Raw genomic sequence first — 21,414 nt, 5'->3', positions numbered from 1 at the left:
TGGGAAAAACTCTCCCACAAAACAGAAGCAGATAATAGAATAGATAAAAAACCAGAATCCTACAATAAATTGTTTTCAAGAAAAACATTTGAAGGAGAGAGCATACAGGTAAAAGATTAGAAGAAAATATATTATGCCTCAGCTGAAGTGAATCAGGAGTAGTGATCCTTATCTCAGATAAAGTAAAAACAAAAATTGATCTCATTAGAAGGGATAAAGAAGGAAACTACATCTTCTTAAAAGGCATCATTGGTAATGAAGCTATATTATTACTAAACATGTATAGACTTAGTGGTATAGCATCCAAATTCCTAGAGAAAAATTTGAGTGAAATACAAGGAGACAAAGACAGCAAAACTTTAATAATGGGAGACCTTAATCTCCTTCTCTCAGAACTAGATAACCATAAAATAAACAAGAAGGAAGTGAAGAAGATGAATGAAATCTTAGAAAACTTAGATATGATAAATCTGTGGAGAAAATTTAATGGGAATTAAAAAGAACATACCTTTTTCTCAGCAGTACATGGCACCTATACCAAAATTGTCCATGTACTAGGGCATAAAATCCTTATAAAATGCAAAAAGGTAGAAGTAATAAATATACATTTCTCAAACCATGATGCAATAAAAAATTACATGAAATAATGGGTTATGGAAAGATAAACCAAACACTAATTGGAAATTAAATTACTTTATCATAAATAATGGATGATCAAACAACAAATAATAGATATAATCAATAATTATATCCAAGAAAATGATACTGAGACATCATATTGAAATTTATGGGATGCAGACAAAGACAAAGTGATTTGGAGGGGAAACTTTTTATCTCTAAATTCTCATATGAATAAAATAGAGAAAGAGGAGATCAGTGAATTGGGTATGCATATAAAATGCTAGAAAATGAATAAATTAAAGGCCCCCAATTAAATACTATATTAGAAATTCTGATAAATCAAGGGAGAGATTAATAAAATTGAAATCAAGAAAACCATTAATTTCATAAATATATTTATGAGTTTGGTTTTATGGAAAATCCAATAACATAGACCAACCTTTGTTTAATCTGATTTAAAAAAAAGAAAGAACATAACCAAATTAGCAATATCAAAAATTAAAATGGTGAACTTACCACCAGTGCAGAGGAAATTAAAGAGATGATTTGGAGTTACTTTGCCCAGCTATATACCAATAAATTGGATAACCTGTGTGAAATGGATGAATATTTATAAAAATACAAATTGCTCAGACTAACAGAAGAGGAATAAATTACATAAATAACCCCATTTCAGAAAAAGAAATTGAAGAAACAATCATTAAACTCCCTAATAAATAGTTTCTAAGTCCAGATGGATTTACAAGTGAATTCTACTAAACATTTAGGGAACAATTAATTCCTATTCTATATGAACTATTTTAAAAATAGCAGTTCAGCCAAACTCCTTTTATGACACCAACATGGTGCTAATACCTAAACCAGGAAGAATCAAAATAGATAAAGAAAACTATATACCAATCTTCCTAATGAATATTGATGAAAGAATCTTAAATAAAACTTTAGCAATGAGACTACTATCATAATACTACATGATAAGGTAGGGTTTATACCAGGTAGGCAGGGATGGTTCAATATTAGGAAAACAACATAACTGGACATATCAGTGGCAAAAGCAACAGGAATCATATGATTATCTCAATAGATGCTGAAAAAGCCTTTGATAAAATACAACATCCATTCTTATTAAAAACACTAGACAGTTTAGGAATATAAGGAGTTTTCCTTAAAATAATAAATAGTATCTATCTAAAACCATCAACAAATATTACATGAAATGGAAATAAATTCAGAATATTTCCTATAAAGTCAGGTGTGAAACAATGATGCCCATTATCACCATTACTATTCAACATAATATTAGAAATGCTATCTGTAGTAGTACGAGAAGAAAAAGAAATTGAAGGAATCAGAATTGGCAATGAGGAAGCAAAACTTTCACTCTTTGAAGATGATAATGATTGTATACTTAGAGAACCTGAGAAAATTATCTAAAAAACTCCTTGAAGCATTAACAAATTCACCAAAGTAGCAGGATATAAAATAAACCCAAATAAATTTTCAGTATTTCTATATATGAACAACAAAGTCCATAAACAAGAGATAGAGAAATTCCATTTAAAGTAATTATAGATAATATTAAATACTTGGGAAGCTACCTCCCAAGACAAACCTAGGAACTATATGAACACTTCTTACTCAAATAAAGTTAGATCTTAATAATTGGGAAAATGTGAATTACTCATGGTTAGGTTGAGCTAATAAAAATGACAATTCTACCCAAATTAAATTACTTATTCAGTGCCATATCAATCAAACTACCCAATAACTATTTTACTGAGCTAGAAAAAATAGTAACAAAATTCATTTGGAGTATCAAAAGGTCAAGAAGAGCAAGGAAAAAAAAAAGTAATGGAAGGTGCCCTAGCTCTACCAGATCTAAAACTATACTATAAAGCAGTAGTCATTAAAATTGCCTGGTAATGGATCAGTGGATAAGCATAAATTCAAAAGAAACCACAGTAAATGATTATAGCAATCTACTGTTTGACAGTAGATCCAAAGACAAATCCAAAGACATCAGCTTCTGGGATAAGAGCTTGATATTTGACAAAAATCATTGGGAAAACTGGAAAATAGTATGGCAAAAACTAAGCATAGACCTCCATCTCACTCACTATACCAAAATAAGATCAAAGTGGATATAGGATTTAGACATAAAAGGCGATACTAAACATAAATTCATAGAATAAATCTATCTGTCTATCAGATCTATGAAAAGGGGATAAATTTATGACCAAACAAGAATTAGATTACATTATAAACTGCAAAATGAATGATTTTGACTGTATAAAATTAAAAGGTTTTGCACTAATAAAATCAATGCTACCAAAATTAGAAAGCAAGCAGAAAACTGGGAAACAATCTTCACAACTGTGAGTTTTGATAAAGATGTCATTTCTAAAATATATAGAGAATTGCATCAAATTTATAAGGTTACAGGCTATTCCCCAACTGATAAATGGTCAAAAGCTATGAATAGATAGTTTTCAAATGAAGTAATTAAAGTTATATATAATCATATGAAAAAACTCCAAATATTAATTAATTAGAGAAATGCAAATTAAAACAACTATGCAGTATCACTTCATGCCTATTAGATTGGTCTAGATGGGAAAAAGGGAAGATAATCAATGTTGGAGAGGTTGTGGGAGGATTGGGACATTAATGCCTTGCTGGTGGAGTTGTAAACAGATCCAACCATTCTGGAAAACATTTTGGAACTTTGTCCAAAGGGGAATAAAAATGTTCATTCCCTTTGAACCAGCAATTCCAATTCTGGCCTATATCCAGAAGAAATCATTAAAAAATAGGAAAAGTTACACATGTTCCAAAATTTTCATAGCATGAGATGATCCACCTTGATGGAAGCATCTCTTCTTAGAAGTTTGGAGAAAGAGGGCAATTGTATCAGATCAGCTATGGACAATGTTGTCCCCAACCAGTGAAAGAAAAATAAAACAAAACAAAACAAATACAAAAAACCAAAAAAAAAGTCCTTCAGAATCTGATGAACACTTTATAAAAATTATCTTATATATATATCTCTTTCTCTTAATCCTAATTCCTCATACTGAAAACACTAATCTGTCTGTGGGGGTGGGGGAGGGAAGCAAGATTGGGGGGGATTGTAAAACTCAAAATAAATAAACTTTCTAAAAAAATAAAATATTTTTCTTTCAAAAAAAAATGTACATACAATGCTAACCTGACTGTTTACCACTGAGAGGAGAGGGGTGGGAAGGGAAGGTTGGAAGGAAATTTTGCAATTTTAAAATATACACATGCATATGGATGAAAATAAATAATAATAATAGTAATAATAATAACAAAAATAAAAGAATTCCAATGGGACCTCAGCTTGGGAACATGTAATGAGCATCTGGAACTATAATACACACACACACACACACACACACACACACACACACACACACATACACAGACTCTCTCTCTCTCTCTCTCTCTCTCTCGTTGCTGTTGTTGTTCTTGAATTGTTTTAGTAATGTCTGATTCTTCATGACTTCATTTGGAGTTTTCCTGGCAAAGATACTAAAGTCATTTGCCATTTCTTTGTCCAGGTTGAGGAAAGTGAGGCAAACTGGGTTAAATGACTTGTCTAGGATCACACTGTTAGTAAGTGTCTGAGGCTAAATTTGAATTTAGGAAGATGGTTCTTCCTGACTTCAGACTGTGCTATACACTGTATCACCTAGCTGTCACTATATTACCCATCTATATAGCAATTGATTAATTGATTGATAGATATATTGATAGAAATATAGAGATATATTGATAGAAATATCTCTATGTGTCATGGGTTACTTTCATAGAAATGATTATAAAACCAAGGGAGTCAGTGAAGTAAACAAAAGAAAGAATGCAAAGGAAAAAATAATGGGAATCAGTACAGAGCTCTTGAGAACACCCACAAATAAGTACCTGATAGAAAAGACTATCAAAAAAAAGATCTTGAGAAGGAATAGTCAGACTGGTAGGAGGAAAACCGATATTGAGCTTTGCATAAAACTAGAGTATCGAAGAAGGGATGGTGACTAATAGTGTCATATTCTAGAGAGAGGTCAGAGTAGATAAAATTTTAGAAAAGCTCATGAAATGCTATTTTATTTATTTATTTATTTCCAACTACATACAACAGTAGTTTTCTTTTTGTTGCAAGGTTTTATGTTTTACATTTACATTTCCCTCCTCATTCCCCCTGAAAGAATGCTACTCTTTGATTGCTGTCATTCTACCAGTTTAGAATCTGTCTCATGGTGAGATAGTCTGGTCTACATCTCTCTATCAGAATAGTATGAGAGAATTTATCAGATGCTTTCCAAAAATCCAAATTGACTACAAATACCCATTTATATCTACCCATTTAGAATTAGTCAAAAATATGGAAATACTTTTAGTTTAGGATTACCAATTATTGATGAAGCAATGCTGGACCTTTATAATCCTGACTTTTTGGTTTAAAAATTTCTTTGATGACATATTTTGAATTTTTCTAATAATCAATGTTGAGCTTGCTATCTAATAGTTTTTTCCATTGTTTTGAAAATTGGGACAGTATTCACCATTCTCAAGTCCCAATGCTTCTTTCCTCCATCACTCAGATATTGATAGTGGCTCCTCAATCCCATCTGCCACTACTTTCCACATCTGAAGATATAGTCCATCTGAACTGGGAAATATGATTTCATGAAGAACCATAAGGTAATCTTTTATTAGTTCCTTACTTATGGGCATCAACTCTCCATTAGTCATTTTTGTTCTGCAATTTTTATTGCAAAGCCATTCTTTTTTGCAGAACTCACTCCCAATATTCAAAATTAGAATTCAGTACTCTGTCTCCTCTGAATTATCATCATCTCATTCCTCATAATATGTATGGTCCTTTCTGTTCCTTATTCCTCATCTTTCCCCTAATGTAGCTTTTAAAAAACTACTTCTAGTCTTTTGACTTCCTTTTCATCCTTAGATTATTCTATTTGTTGGTGTTCATGACACCCTTTTCATATGAATGTGGTGCATTCTTAGTTTCATGCTCTGCTACCTACCCATTCTTATATTTTTTGGTACCATTTTTTTAAACTGAAACTATCTCTGGCTGGAACTTCAGTGATCATTTGAATCCTAATTCCCCTGAGGATCTACAAAGAAGCTTTGACCATATCTGTTTCTGATTTGGGACAATTTGTCTCACATGGCCTGGATGACCCCTGCTCTTGGAGTTGAAAGTTCACCATATTTATGCTCTACTCAGTGTAGACACCTGATTGGCTTAGGGCACCACAGCTCAGCAATTCCAAAATAAAGATCTACCAGCTTTAACTTCTTCCAGGGCAAGGACTTTTAGTATTCACCATTATGACTACCTGTACCTATCTGTCTTTTACAAGTCTTAGTTGTTGGCAAATTATCTTACAGCTACATTTGTCTCTAGTCATATTCTCTTTTCCCTGTCCCTTGCCCCAGTTATTACCATTTATGTCTTTGAAATGTCCCTCTTAATGATATATGCATGCACATATAAACATAAATATATATATATATATATCCATAAATACACACACAAGCATATATGCACATGCATATGTATATACACAGAAATGTAATATATAAACAACAAATATGTGCAGTGCACATATACAAAGAAGTTAACTTCAATATAGTATAGGAGGTAGGATATTGGCAGTTAGGATCAGGAAATAATTATTCAGAAGATGGTGCTTGATCTGGGTCTTAAAGGAAGAGAGTCACTCTGATGTAAATGTTAGGGAGAAGTATATTTTGGATATGGGAGATAGTTGATGAAAAGTCATTTTTTTTGAGATAGGCTATGAAGAACCCAAAAAAGCCAGTTTAGCTTAATAACAGAATTCTGATGGAGGAGTAATATCCAGTGGTGCTGGAAATATAGGTTGGGGATAGTTTGTAAAAGCTAAACAGAGAGCGGTATGCATTTTATCCTAGAGGCAATAGGAAGTCACTGGAATTGATTGAATGGTGGAGTCATGTGCTTAATAAAACTGACTTTGGTAACAATGAGTAGAATCAACTAGGGTAGTGAAAGGCTTGTCACAAGGAGACCAATTAGGCAGCTGTTACAATAATTTAGGCCAGAGGTGATGACCACCAGAACTTTGTGGTAGTTGTGAGTGGTGAGAAGGAACCAGATTCAAGCAGATTTTGTGAAATATAGAAATAGCAAGATTTGGCAACTGATAGGTTATGTGTGATGAGGGAAGAAAGTAGTACAAGATCATGCAAAGATTATTAACCTCAGATACTGGAAGGATGGTGGTACCTTTGGTATAACAAACAGATATTTTAGTATTTTAATAAAGAATAGAAAGAGGATTATATATAAAACTCTATTAAGGACTACTATTAAGAACAATTTCTTTAAAATAAAGGTATACACATGTATGTATGTGTGTGTATATATATATATATACATATATATATATATATATATATATATATATAAAGTTTCATAAGATCATAACAAAACTTCCCTGCTTGTCTATATTTTCTTCTGAATATCTTTCTATTCTCTTCTGTGTAATTTTTAATTGTTTTCTTTCTTATCTTCTTTTTAGAAAATCACCCTTATTACCTAAGTCTCTCCTTTCCTGTAGTTCTCCCTTGTTCCATAAATATTGTTGAGCAAATAAATTCACCCATTGTCCATGTATACAAATGCATGTCATGTTCTATCCTTGTACTTTATCATCCCTCTGTTAGAAGGGAGGAACATGCCTCATCAGCAGTCTTTTCGAATTAGAACTGGTCACTACATTGATAAGAGTAAATAACTATGTCAGAGGCATTGCCCTTATAGTTGTTGTGAAGTGTTCTGGTTCTAATTGGACAATGATGTACCATTGAATTTATAGATCATATTTAATCAACATTTCTCTAGTCAAGGGGCCCACTACTTTATTTCCAGTTTTTTGCTGTAATTAGAAAAAGGTTCTGCTTTAAGAACTTTGGGGTATTTGAGTCCTTTCCCTCTGACTTCATTCTCTTTGATAGATATACATACCTAAGATATGTACTACTTGTCAAAGAGTATGATGACTTCAATGACTTTTGGGGTATAGTTTCAAGTTATTTTCCAGGATTGGATCAGTTTACTACTCCACCAAGAGTGTCTCCCAAGAGTACTTCTAATAATTATTATCTTTTATCATCTTTGCCAATCAGATAGGATGAGGTAATTGTTTTAATTTGCATATGTCTTAGTAATTTGGAACAATTTCATATAGTTGTTGACAGCTTGCTTTTTCTTCTTTTGAAAAGGGTCTGTTCAAATTTTTTTTTTTTACCATTGATATCTTGGATCTGACTTTCTTCTCTATTTCAGAAGTGAGTGACGAATTTTCCCTTTTGCCATCATTTCCACTCTGCAAGCAGCTCCTCCCTGTTAGTGAGGATCAACTCCAGAATAGAACCCCCTCCCTCCCTTTTTTTTTAGTTCATCTGCTTTTTGAAAGAGGAAATGATCATTAAGGCAAGTCAAGAAGTTATCAGCTGCTTTATTTTTTGGCAGAACAGAGAGCACTCCAACAGATATCAATATAATTGAAGTCCCTAGATCACTATGATATCATGCCTCTTTGCCAGGCTTGTGATATGTTTCCCAAGCTCCTCATTTATTTCATTTCTGTCCATCTATTTCTTTTTTCTGCAAACATTTGCTTCTATCTTTCTGAAAAAAATGGAGGAGTGGCTCTAGGTAATGCTTTCCTTCCAATTCCAAAACCTGTGATTATCAGTATAGGTAGTGCAAAAATGGTTTCTTCCTTAAATCGAGAACATCTGTGGGAATTTAGTCCTTCCATCAGTTTTGTGGAGCAAGATCTGCAATCTTTTCTTTTGCTCCTAGATATTGGCCTGGAGCCAAATAAATAATCAGATGCATCCCAGAATAAGTATGGGAGATCTGTTCTTGAAGTGTGAGGGTTGATTCTTGCTTCTGGCATATAGTGGCACTTTGACAATGGGCATAAATGGCTGGTTGAATGAATGAATGAATGAATGAAAATATTTCTAGAGAGCTTATTTTGTGCCAAGCATAATGATAATCTTTGGAATTACAGATACAAATGCAAGATTGTTCCTGTCCTCAAGGAGGAAACACTCTTATAAGGGAGAGGCAATATATACAAGAAAGTTTCTACCACAGCAGGATATTTTTATTTGTGGGGTTGATAGATAGACAATATGATAGACAATTGACACATTCTTTCCAGAAGTAATCACAAATTGATTTGATTGATTTGATTGCTGTTCCTAGAGAACAAGGTGGGGATACAAGTATTTCAACTGGACAGGACCAGAGATGTCAAATTCTGTTGCAAAACTCCCAGGTTGCAAAACTCCCAGGTTAATTCTTTAAATATAATACAATATATTTAATGTTAATTTGAGCTTTTTTAAATCAATAATCACTCTACAGAGACACCACTGATCTAGAGGCAGTAATTTAATAGGTGACAAGGAAGTAGGACTGGCGGGTGGATGTTATGTGAGGCATATTCTGAGCTTTGTGACCAGGTCAATATAAGTGATCATGCACATTTTTATTGTTTAGACTCACTGATCAGGAAAGTGAAACCCCAAGGGTGATGGTTTCAGAACTGAGTGGATTAAGTACCAGGGTATGATCTCAGTAGGTCTGATGGTTTAGAGCAGGGGTGGGGAAACTTTTCTACTAAGAGTCAAAACTTAAAAATTAGCATGTTCTATTTGGTCAAATATTTAATTAATTGATCCCTAAAAAGTAACTAGAATTATTGAATTTAAGTACCTTCTGCAGTTGTTTGGCAGGGACAGATCAAATAATTTCAGAGCCTTATGTGACCTGAGAGTCAGATGGTTCCCACCCTGGTCAAGAGGAAGTATCTTCAGCAAAGAGGGCAGGAATATGCTGTATATATTGTCATATAGGATGGAAGTTTTTGCTCCTCCCTAACTGCTTCTCTATCCTATCCCCACAGAAATTTTTCTAAATATTCTCTTTTGTTCTTAAACATTCTCTTCCAATTGCCACATCTAAGAACCTTGCTTCATCCTTTACTGAGAACATAAGGGCCATTCACTATGAACTGCTTCTTCTTTTTATTTCAGAATTCCTTAAAACAGTCCCCTCCTTTATCTTCCTTTATTCCAATTATTGATAAAGTTGCACTTTTACTAATCCTTATACATCTTTTCCAGGATTTGCCCCCTTAATTACTACACTCCTTCCCAGTCTTCTACCACTTTTATCTACTAGTTCTTTTCCCTACATGACCATGTTTCTCCTATCCTTATAATCTTTATTAGATTTTTGTTCTAATCCTTAAAATTATAATCATATATTATCACATTCTCAGACAAATTCTGAGAAAAATTCATCTGCCCTTGGTGCTTCCCCTTCATTTTCTCCTACCTGTTTGACTCTTTCTTCTTGGTCTCCTTTGTTTACTAAACCATCATCCACATTTCTCATTTTAACTGTGGTTGTTCTCAAGGCGCCCTTAGATTTGCTTCTCCTTTTTCTTTCCCCTCTTAATTTTCAGTGGTCTTATAAACTCCTTTTATGGGTTTAATTATCACCCTCATGAAGATGATTCACACGTATACACACATTCATACATATAGACATATGTAATTTTTTGTGTTAAAGTATATGTAAATTTATACATATATGAACATATGTAGATATATAGAGATAACTGTGTCCCCAATCTGTCACCTGAGTACCTATCCCCCATCAGTCACTACAAACTGGATGTCCCACAGATATCTCAAATCAAATATGTCCAATTGGATCTTTTTTGTTCTCATAATACCACTCTCTCTTCAATTTCCCTATTATTTGGGGGTATCTGGGTACCTCTCTCTTCATCCTACAGGATTTTACTTTTGACATTATCTTTGAACTGTCTTTCTCACTCCAAATAAATAAATAGTTATCAAAACTTGTCATTTTTCTTCTGCAGTATCACTCATATCCATTTCCTCTTCACTGCTTCATGGCACCTTAGTACCTCTCTCCTGAAGAATTGCAATTTGATTTTCTCTCTTTCCTCTTCACTCCACCTTATATGCAGATGCCAAATTGATTTTCAATGAAGACAGATCTGACCATGTCACTCCCCTACTCAAATAAACTTCAGCGGATCCCTATTCTGTCTTAGAGAAAATATAAATTACTCTGACTATTAAAATCCTTCACAACCTACCTTTTCTCTATCTTTCTTGTCCTATCTACTCAAAGTATACTGATGAAAAAAATTGAAATGATCTCTAACTTGATTTAATATTTTTTGCCTGGTAAATCATCTTTAGCTTGCTTGTACTACTTAAGATTCTTAGAAAGCAATAATATTCTTGACTATTTTATGGCTCCAGGTGCGTGGAAGTAAGGGCCAAGTTCTCTATGTTTTGGATGCCAGCAACCCACGCTTCTCTAACTGGCTGCGCTTTGTTCATGAGGCACCCACACCAGAGCAAAAGAACCTGGCTGCCATTCAGGTGAGTTGGCCTGTTGGGTATCTCTTGGTATCACACATTTTGTTGGTAGTGAATTCATTCTTTTATATCTTCTATTTTCTGTTCAGATGCAGGAATAGAGTTCTAAATGCATTCACCTTGAGTCAGCAGTGTGACATGACAGCCAAAAGGACTAATCTGGATGTGAGTTATGTGAATAGAAGCAGCAGCATTCAGAGCACAGGAAATACTAGTCACTCATCCCCTTACCTTTTCTCATTCATTGATTCACTGATTCATCAATCATTCATGCATCCACCCATTTATTCATTAAGCTTTTCAATTCTTTGAGAAAATTTTGAATCCAGACATTCTGATTCTAAGTTCAATGCACATGTAGAATCTGAAAAATAGAAGTTTCAGCATGAAAAGAAAGCAAAGACTAACAGATTGTCTGCCTTGTTATTGTCCTAATATACTGAAATTGATTGATGATGATATTTGTCATTCATTCTCAAAAAAACCATGACATCAGGGAAGTGAAGCCATTATAAGCAAGTGAATTGGATTTGAGTTAGGGGGGCTGTGCTAAGTCACCAGCTTCACTTTCTCCTCTGGAGTCATCTAAATTTAGAGGTCAGATATGAATCAGAATATCTAGAAATGGTCCTGGATGCAAGGCAGTTAAGGTTAAGTGACTTGCCTAAGGTCACATGGTAAGTTATTGTTAAATGTCTGAAGTCAGATTTGAACTCAGGTCCTCATGACTCCAGATGTTGTGTTCTATCCACTGCACTTAAAAAACAGTCTAGCACATATAGGGTGAATTTTCTTTGAAAATTTAAGGATATGGGGCAGCTAGGTGGTGTAGTGGATAAAGCACTGGCCTTGGAGTCAGGAGTACCTGGGTTCAAATCCGGTCTCAGACACTTAATAATTACCTAGCTGTGTGGCCTTGGGCAAGCCACTTAACCCCATTTGCCTTGCAAAAACCTAAAAAAAATTTTAAGGATACAGACAAAAAATTGTTCAAGATAAAAAAGTTATTGATGGATTGAGATCTCTGCTGGTTGAAGGAGTCTCAAATTCACTGAGATCACTATTATAATAAATTATTAAAGTATGTCATAGTGAAAAGTCATTTGAACCTAGAATCTGGTTCTACCTTAGATAGTTACTAGAAAATAATCACTTAGTCTTTCTACTATTGAGTCTCCTGGTCTGTAAAATAAGATTATTACATTGAGGGCCATAGAATTAGAACTGTTAAAGACAAAGATTTGGTAGCTGATTATCTAGATGGGAGGAGAGAGAATGAAAAGTCCACCACTGTGCCATGATTATGAACCTGAGACTTTGAAAGATTGTGATATCTTTGAAACAATAAACAGAAAGATTTTGATATTGAGAAAAATAATACAAAATAAGATTACTTTTGAAACAATTATTAAGATTAGTCTATTATATTTAATTTTCTTTTATTTTACATATTGGGAATTGAGGGAGATAGGAGGGAAGAAGAGGGGAGAGGAGGGAAAATGAGGGAAAGGGAGGGGATGGGAGGCTTTCTATAGAGTTCACACAAAACTAACAGAAATTTGAACCTAGTTCCACTGTCCTCACAATATCTATTTCTAAAAGATATTGTATGCAAAGTGCTTTGAGCTTTGACAAACTGAATGAATCAACATGTCAGCTATCATTATTAATATAGGAAAGTTGACTGTAATTTGTTGAGGACAATGTTAGTCTCTTGCCAGGATCCTTTGGTGCTTCCAGTGAGGGAGGTGGAGAGCTTTCTATCACCATCTATATTTTTTAGAACATGCATTAATCTTCCCCTCTATTTTCATTGATTCAAAATTATTTTTTGCTTTATATAGGCATTGTTTTAAATTGCAGTTTTCCTTCATTTAAAATTCCCTGAAGCAAAACTCTTTCAAAAGAGTAGCAGTTCATGTGATAATTTTTACTTAGAGTGGCAATTAGAATATTTACTTTAAAAAATGACTCTAATAGCAATGAAAAATTGCCATGGAAGGGTTGAACATTTTTGGGTCTGTTCTTTGTCAGGCCTCCCTCATCGTCTCTTGGGCATTCACTTTCATAGTGAATTCTGTTGTTCCTCATTGAAATAATACTCTCTGAAGTTTTATATCCTATGGTTTTAGTTTGTCCCAAATTCCTCTGATGAAGGTAGATAATCTGCAACCCCAAGTATACTGCTCAATTGGGCTTAGTCCTCAGTGTACTAAAGGAAATGATTTTCACTTCTGTAGCACTTTAAAGACAGCTTAATCCTGAATCTGGATCTAGATGTAATCTCAGTAATCCCAGGAACAATTGAGGCTAAGGCAGGCAGTCAGTGATTCAGAGCCATTATTTAAACTCAGGTTCAATGATTCGACCAGTCATCATCCTTGTGAATTAGGTAGGTAAAGGATTATTATTCCTGTTTTAGATAAAGAAACCAATGAAGTGATTAAATTATGGTCCAAATAGATGTAGATGGATCCACGAGGGCCCAAGATGACTCCCCCAGTGTCTGATAGCCATTTTGCTACATTACACTGTCTATCAAGAGACACAGGGTGGCACAATGGATAGAGTTTAGGTTAGGAGACAGGAAGACCTGAGTTTAGATCAGGCCTCACATAGACTTCTGGACAATTTACTTAAACTCTGTCTCTCAGTTTCCTCATCTGTAAAATGGGCATCATAGGTCGTTATCACCTACTTCCAAAGGTGGTTGTGAGAATCAAGTGAGATAACTTTTGTAAACTGATTAGATAAATGCTTACCACATAGTAGGTACTTAATAAGTGCCTGTCCTCATGCATACAAATCTTTTTTTTTCAACGTAATAGGATTAAGTGACTTGCCCAAGGTCACATAGTTAGGCAATTATTAAGTGAGCATGAATTTCAAGTCAGTTCCTTCTGACTCAAGGGCTGGTGCTCTATCCACTTCACCACCTAGTTGCCCCCATGCATACAAATATGATCTCAGATACTTACCAATTGTGTAATATTAGGCAAGTCACTTAACCATGTGTGCCTCAGGTCTTCATAAGTAAAATGATCTGAAGAAGGAAATGAAAAATGATTCCAGTGTCTATAAGAAAACCACAAAGGCATCACAAAAAGTTGAACACAGCTGAAAGTCCTGGGCAATGCAGCTTCCTGGGAACTTCCTGCATCTTCTTTATAATTTCCTATTAGAGAATAGAATGATTAGTTAATCAATCTTGAGAAAAAAATAAAAAATAATTGCTGAGAGTGGTACTATCTTTGAGGCTGGGTCTAGGGAGTGCTTGACATTTAGAGGTCTGAGACAGAGTGGACTAAGCCAATAGTGTACCTGCACTTTCTGGCATAAATATGATGAGACCCTGGGAAGAGAATCAGACTTTTTGAATTAATTTGCTTAAGGACCTTTGAAAACAACCTTCTTTGGAGATAGAACAATTCCTGTACTAATCAGAATGGGAACAGCTCTATGAGTAGCCTCTGTACTTCCATTCCGTGTAAGAGAGTAAAACCTAGTATCTTTAATTAGAAGTCTTTAAAAAGAGACATAAAATACTCAGACTTTCTTAGACATGAGTATGTTTTGGCTCCCCTGGCCCAGTCTTCACTTACTTGTGAAGAGTCTTGGAAAGTGAAGCTGTTAGGTGTTGATTTTTACTTATTACTCCAAGTATTTCCCATGTCCTTCCAAGGAACAAATTGGACTAGGTCTTAGATATATTGATTAAACAGCTTTGTGAAATCTTTTTCTTATAATTTGAAGATCATAGATTCTATATCTAGAGCTGGAAGGGAACTCTGAGGACACCTAGTTCAGGGTCCCTTTTTACAGATGAGGAAACTGAGGACTGCAAGCTTAAGCTTCCTTCCTTCCTATATTCTTTCCTTCCTTTATTTTTTTATTTCCTTCCTTTTCTAGGTAGTGTGACCAACATTCTTCCAATGTGTCTCTCTGTCTATCTGTTTGTCTCCCTCTTTCTCTCCTCCTATGAATCAGTGAAAAGTCATACAGTGGTTATCCCATGGCCCCATTCTTGATGGTTTAGATAACTGTCACATATTCCTTTCAAAGGGAGGTTCTTGACTTTCCAGTAATGACAATACCAGACTGGGCAGTCTAGCCTGGATCTCAACTAGGGCAGAGAGGGAAATGACCTGGTCCTGGGTCAGAGAGCAGTCTCCATCTTGCAGTTGGTTGGAATGATCTCATGAGATTTACATTCCACTCTTATGGCCAGAAATGCTGTGGTTCTATGAGTATATCATAATGTTTCCTGCCTAACATTATGAATCTTTTGGATTCCAAATTGCATCTGGTATTTGGGATATTCAGGAAATTTTTTATTTGGGTTGTATATCCCTGGAGTGGAGTAAATGAGAAACAGTTGTGTCTATGTGGCTTTCTTGGTGGAAAATGTCAATACTTGGTCCAATTTTTTTGGACAAGGGATTATGAATTTGAAGTCTGTTTTGGCAAAGGATTGGAACTCCTTGTTGAAGGCTTGGTTATATTCTGAGCTTGGCTGTTTATTTGAGTTAGGAAAATTTGCTTTGGAAATGATGATTTAAGTATCAAAATTATTGTGGGAGAATTTCATAAGCAAACCTTCCTTCCACGTGCCTAGATTATGAAATTGAAGTCGAATGGGCCATTCAGATTTGCTGAAATCTATCTCTAGCTGGCAGCCATGAATTTTTGAATTAGAAAGACATGTCAAATTGATCAGAAAGAAATTTCAAAGCCCATAAGTCATGCATTTAAAAGAATAACTCTATGTAGTTTAGGGTACTTAGGGAGATTAAATAGGAAAAGCAGAAACATATATGTAGAGTTACAAAAAGGAAAGTTCAATAATCAGTAGTTTAATGATGGGAAATTGAGAGTAGTTGTTGCCAAACATTTTAAATTACTTCAAGCAGTTTAAAAAAGAATGAACTTACAACATTTGTATATTTCTTAAAATTTCTTTTTCTTTTTTTCTTTTTCTACTCATATACTCATACTATCTTGAATGGGGGGAAAAGAAGAACAAAATGATTGTAACAAGTATGTATACATGAGTGAAACAAATTTTTTTTAGAAAAAATTATTTATTTTGAGTTTTGTAATTTTCCCCCTAATCTTGCTCCCCCCCCCCCCCACAGAAGGCAGTCTGTTAGTCTTTACATTGTTTCCAATTTATACATTGATTTAAGCTGAATGTTGAGAGAGAAATCATATCTTTAAGGAAGAAAAATAAAGTACAAGAGATAGCAGAATTACATAATAAAATAAAGGGTTGTTTTTCCTCCCTAAATTCTTTGGTCTTTGTTCAAACTCCATGATTTTTTCTCTGGATATGATGCTATTCTCCATTGCAAATATCCCAGAATTATGCCTGACTGCTGCACTGATGGAACGAGCAAGTCCATCAAGGTTGATCATCACTCCCATGTTACTATCAGGGTATACAATGTTTTTCTGGTTCAGCTCATCTTGCTCAGCATCAGTTCATGCAAATCCCTCCAGGCTTCCCTGAATTCCTGTCTATCCTGGTTTCTCATAGAACGATAGTGTTCCATGACATACATATACCACAGTTTGTTAAGCCATTCCCCAACTGAAGGACATAGACTTAATTTCCAGTTCTTTGCCACCACAAACAGGGCTGCTATGAATATTTTTGTACAAGTGATGCTTTTATCCTTTGTTTCATCATCTCTTCAGGGTATAGATCTGGTAGTGGTATTGCTAGGTCAAAGGGTATGCACATTTCTATTGCCCTTTGAGCATAATTCCAAATTTCTCTCCAGAAAGGTTGGATCAGTTCCCAGCTCCACCAGCAATGTATTAGTGTCCCAGATTTCCTACATCCCTTCCAACATCGATCATTGTCCTTTCTGGTCATATTGGTCAGTCTGAGAGGTGTGAAGTGATATCTCAGAAATTCTTTAATTTGCATTTCTCTGATAAGTAATGATTTAGAACAATTTTTTCATACAAATGGATTGCTTTGATTTCCTCATTAGTAAATTGTCTTTGCATATTCCTTGATCATTTGTCAATTGAAGAATGCCTTTTTTAAAAATTTGACTCAGTTCTCTGTATATTTTAGAAATGAGTCCTTTGTCAGAAATGCTAATTGTAAAAATTGTTTCCCAAATTACTATGTTTCTTTTGATCTTGGTTACAGTGGTCTAATCTGTGCAAAAGCTTTTTAATTTAATGTAATCATAATTATCTAGATTGTGTTTAATTCTGTTCTCCATCTCTTACTTGGTCATAAACTGCTTCCCTTTCCATAGATCTTCAGGTAAAACTACTCCTTGATCTTCAAGCTTGCTTATAGTATTGTTTTTTTATGTCTAAAGCCTGTATCCATTTGGATCTTATCCTGGTATAGGGTGTGAGGTGTTGGTCTAATCTAAGTTTCTTCCATACTAACTTCTAATTTTCCCTCCAGTTTTTATCCCAGTAGCTGGACTTTTTGGGTTTATCAAACAGAAGATTACTATAATCATTTCCTGCTATTGTACCTAATCTATTCCACTGATCCACTACTTTATTTCTTAGCCAATACCTGATAGTTTTCATGATTGATGATTTATAATATAATTTTAGATCTGGTAGGGCCAAGCCACCTTCTTTTGCACTTTATTTTTTCATTGAATCCCTGGGAAGTCTTTTTTAAATTTTTTTTTGCAAGGAAAACAGGCTTGCCCAAGGCCACACACCAAGGTAATTATTAAGTGTCTGAGACCGGATTTGAACCCAGCTACTCCTGACTCCAGGGCTGGTGCTTTATCCACTACACCACCTAGCCACACCAAAAATCTTTTTTTAATTAAAGATTTTATTTATTTTGAGTTTTACAAATTTTCCCCTAATCTTACTTCCTGCCCCCCACAGAAGGCAATTTGTCAGTCTTTACATTGTTTCCATAGTATACATTGATCCAAATTGAGTGTGATGAGAGAGAAATCATGTCCTTAAGGAAGAAACATAAAGTATAAGCGATAACAAGATCAGATAAGAAGATATCAGTCTTTTTTTTCTAAATTTCTAAATAAGGTAATAGTCTTTGGTCTTTGTTCAAGCTTCACAGTTGTTTCTCTGGATACAGAAGGTATTCTCCATTGCAAAGAGCCCCAAATTGTCCCTGATTTTTACACTGATGGAATGAGTGAGTCTATCAAGGTTGATCATCGCCCCCATGTTGCTGTTAAGGTGTATAGTGTTTTTCTGGTTCTGTTCATCTCACTCAACATTGGTTCATGCAAATGCCTCCAGGCTTCCCTGAATTCCCATTCCTCCTGGTTTCTAATAGAACAGTAGCATTCCATGACATACATATACCACAATTTGCTAAGCCATTCCCCAATTGAAGGACATTTATTTAATTTCCAATTCTTTTCCACCACAAACAGGACCGCTATGAATATTTTTGTACAAGTGATGTTTTTACCCTTTTTTTTAATCATCCCTTCAGGGTATAGACCCAGTAGTGGTATTGCTGGATCAAAGGGTATGCACATTTTTGCTGCCCTTTGGGCATAGTTCCAAATTTCTCTCCAGAAAGGTTGGATGAGTTCACAGCTCCACCAACAAAGTAATAGTGTCCCAGATTTCCCACAACCTTTCCAACAATGATCATTATTCTTTCTGGTCATATTGGTCAGTCTGAGAGGTGTGAGGTCATACCTCAGAGAAGCTTTAATTTGCATTTCTCTAATAAATAATGATTTAGAGCAATTTTTCATATGACTATGGATTGCTTTGATCTCTTCATCTGTAAATTGCCTTTCCCTATCCTTTGACCCTTTGTCAATTGGGGAATGGCTTCTTTTTTTAAATATAACTCAGTTCTCTGTATATTTTAAAAATGAGTCCTTTGTCAGAAACGTTAGTTTTAAAGATTGTTTCCCAGTTTACTATATTTCTTTTGATCTTGGTTACAGTGGTTTTGTCTATGCAAAAGCTTTTTAAGTTTATGTAATTGAAATCATGTAGTTTGTTTTTAGTGATGTTCTCGATTTCTTCCATAGTCATAAACTCCTTCTCTTTCCATAGATCTGACAGCTAAACTAATCCTTGATCTTCTAATTTGCATATAGTATTTTTTTATGTCTAAATCCTGTATCCATTTGGATCTTATCTTGGTATAGGGTGTGAGGTGTTGGTCTAATCTAAGTTTCTTCCATACTAACTTCTAATTTTCCCAGCAGCTTTTATCAAAGAGAAAATTTTTATCCCAATAGCTGGACTCTTTGGGTTTATCAAACAACAGATTACTGTACTCATTTCCTGCTATTGCACCTAGTTTATTCCACTGGTCTACCACTTTGTTTCTTAGCCAATACCAGACAGTTTTCATGACTGATGCTTTACAATATAATTTTAGATCAGGTAGGGCTAAGTCCCCTTCTTTTGTACTTTTTTTTTTATTGAATGCCTGGAAATTCTTGACTTTTTATTTCTCCATATGAATTTACTTACAATTTTTTATAACTCATTAAAGTAATTTTTTGGAATTTTGATTAGTAGGGCACTAAACATGTAATTTCAATTTTGGTAGAATTGTCATTTTTATTATATTAGTTCGACCTATCCATGAGCAATTGATGTTTGCCAGTTATTTTTTTTAGCTTTTTTTGCAAGGCAAATGGGGTTAAGTGGCTTGCCCAAGGCCACATAGCTAGGTAACCATTAAGTGTCTGAGACTAGATTTGAACCCAGGTACTCCTGACTCCAGGGCCAGTGCTCTATCCACTGTGCTGCCTAGCTGCCCCATGATCACTCACTGTTTACTAAATTCTCTATTAGGTGCTGGAATACCAGGAAAGAGGGAAGGAAGGGAGGAAGAAAGGAAGAAATGAAATAAGGGAGAGAGGGAGGGAGAAAAGAGAAAAGGGAAGAAGAAGGAAGGAAGGAAAGAAGGAAGAAAGGGAAGAAGAAGGGAGAAAGGAAGGAGGGAAGAAAGAAAGAACAGAGGGGGAAAGGAAGAAAATAATCATTTCTTTAATCCCTACTATGTGTTAGGCATTATGTTAAGCACTTTATTAATCTTAGCTCACTTAACTGTTAATAGGATCTTTAGAGGATTTAAATGACTTTCCCATGGTCACACAAGCAGTAAGTATCTAAATGAGGATTTTAGCATGTGTATTCTTGACTCCCAGTCTGCCATCCTATATACTATGCAACACTGCTTCTCTGAATTGGCAGAATTTCAGGGATAGCATGTGATCTCAAGATTGGCTAGAAGGCCAGCTACAATACTAAGGTTATCTTTGCTTTGGGGACATGTTGGCTTTGTGATTTTAGGCAAATCACTGAACTTCTCAAGATTCCAAGAACCTATCCAAGAGTACAAATTCTGGATGAATTGCTGATCGGTAGCTATTCATGGAATTTCCATACTGGAAGACCTCCACATGGGATGAAATTACAGATCTGGACCAAAAAAGTCCCAAACAAACGCAAAAGATTTAAAAAGCTTTAAAGTAGAGTCAGGAATTGGGGAAGGAAAAACATTCAAGCTGGAAAAGTACAGGGGAAGACATAAGATAGGGTGGAAGATGTATTGGGGACTAGTGAGTTATTCCTTTGGACTGCTTTTTCATACATTTAGAAGTCAACTTGATTTTTTTCAGGTTTGCTGGAGGATAAGTTTGATTTCTCCATAGAAAGAAAGACAAAAAGCCTTCACATTCTGTTAATCTTGTTGATTTTGACAATAAAAATTCCTGACATTTATTTAGTTTTAATATTTGCAAAAATGATGTATATAATTAACCCCTTTATTTTCACAATATATTCCCTCTGAATATATTATCATCAATGTCAGTAAATTAATATGGTTATTCATGAATATTACTAATATTATTTTTGTTATTCACATTTTTCAGAAGAGGAAACTGATATTGGAGGCCAGTATGGCATAGTGGAAAGATTATAGGATTTAGAGACAGAGGACCTGGATTCAAATACCCACTTTCTACTTACTGTTCTTAGACAAATCACATTATCTCTAGGTAACCCTTTCCTTATCTGAAACAATAGGGAAGTTAGAAAAGAAGCCTTGAAGGTCCCTTCTAATGTTAACTATATAATCCTGGGATGTAAAGAATTATAAAAAAATGACCTGGCATCCTCTTGATCCCAAGGCCAGTTTTCTGTCCAACACAGCAGACTGCCTCTCAGCCAAGAGAGACTTAGAAGTAGGTTTCATATAAGTTTCTGCCAGCCACTTCTCTCATATCTCTGGTAGAGATAAGAAGTGTGGTCCCT

The 21,414-nt window shown here is 34.8% G+C and overlaps 1 protein-coding gene across 8 annotated transcripts in view; it reads left to right on the top strand.

Annotated features, from left to right (window-relative positions):
* Positions 1-21,414, top strand: part of PRDM5 (PR/SET domain 5) — a 224,190-nt gene that overhangs the window by 51,769 nt on the left and 151,007 nt on the right. For 7 of the 8 annotated variants that reach the window (XR_012476834.1, XR_012476835.1, XM_074228332.1 and 4 more), the window contains exon 3: positions 11,035-11,157. Coding sequence is in view for 6 of the 8 variants with exons in the window: in XM_074228332.1 (XP_074084433.1) it covers positions 11,035-11,157 (123 nt within the window). In the remaining 2 variants the exon portion in view is untranslated. Of the gene's footprint in view, positions 1-11,034; positions 11,158-11,186; positions 11,320-21,414 lie in introns of those variants that run through there. The other variant, XM_074228334.1, reaches the window with a different exon arrangement.

Source organism: Macrotis lagotis, chromosome 3, assembly GCF_037893015.1.
Source record: "Macrotis lagotis isolate mMagLag1 chromosome 3, bilby.v1.9.chrom.fasta, whole genome shotgun sequence".
Taxonomy (NCBI): domain Eukaryota; kingdom Metazoa; phylum Chordata; class Mammalia; order Peramelemorphia; family Peramelidae; genus Macrotis; species Macrotis lagotis.
The sequence above is the reverse complement of the archived record's forward strand: the minus strand, read 5'-3'. Positions and strand labels throughout refer to the sequence as shown.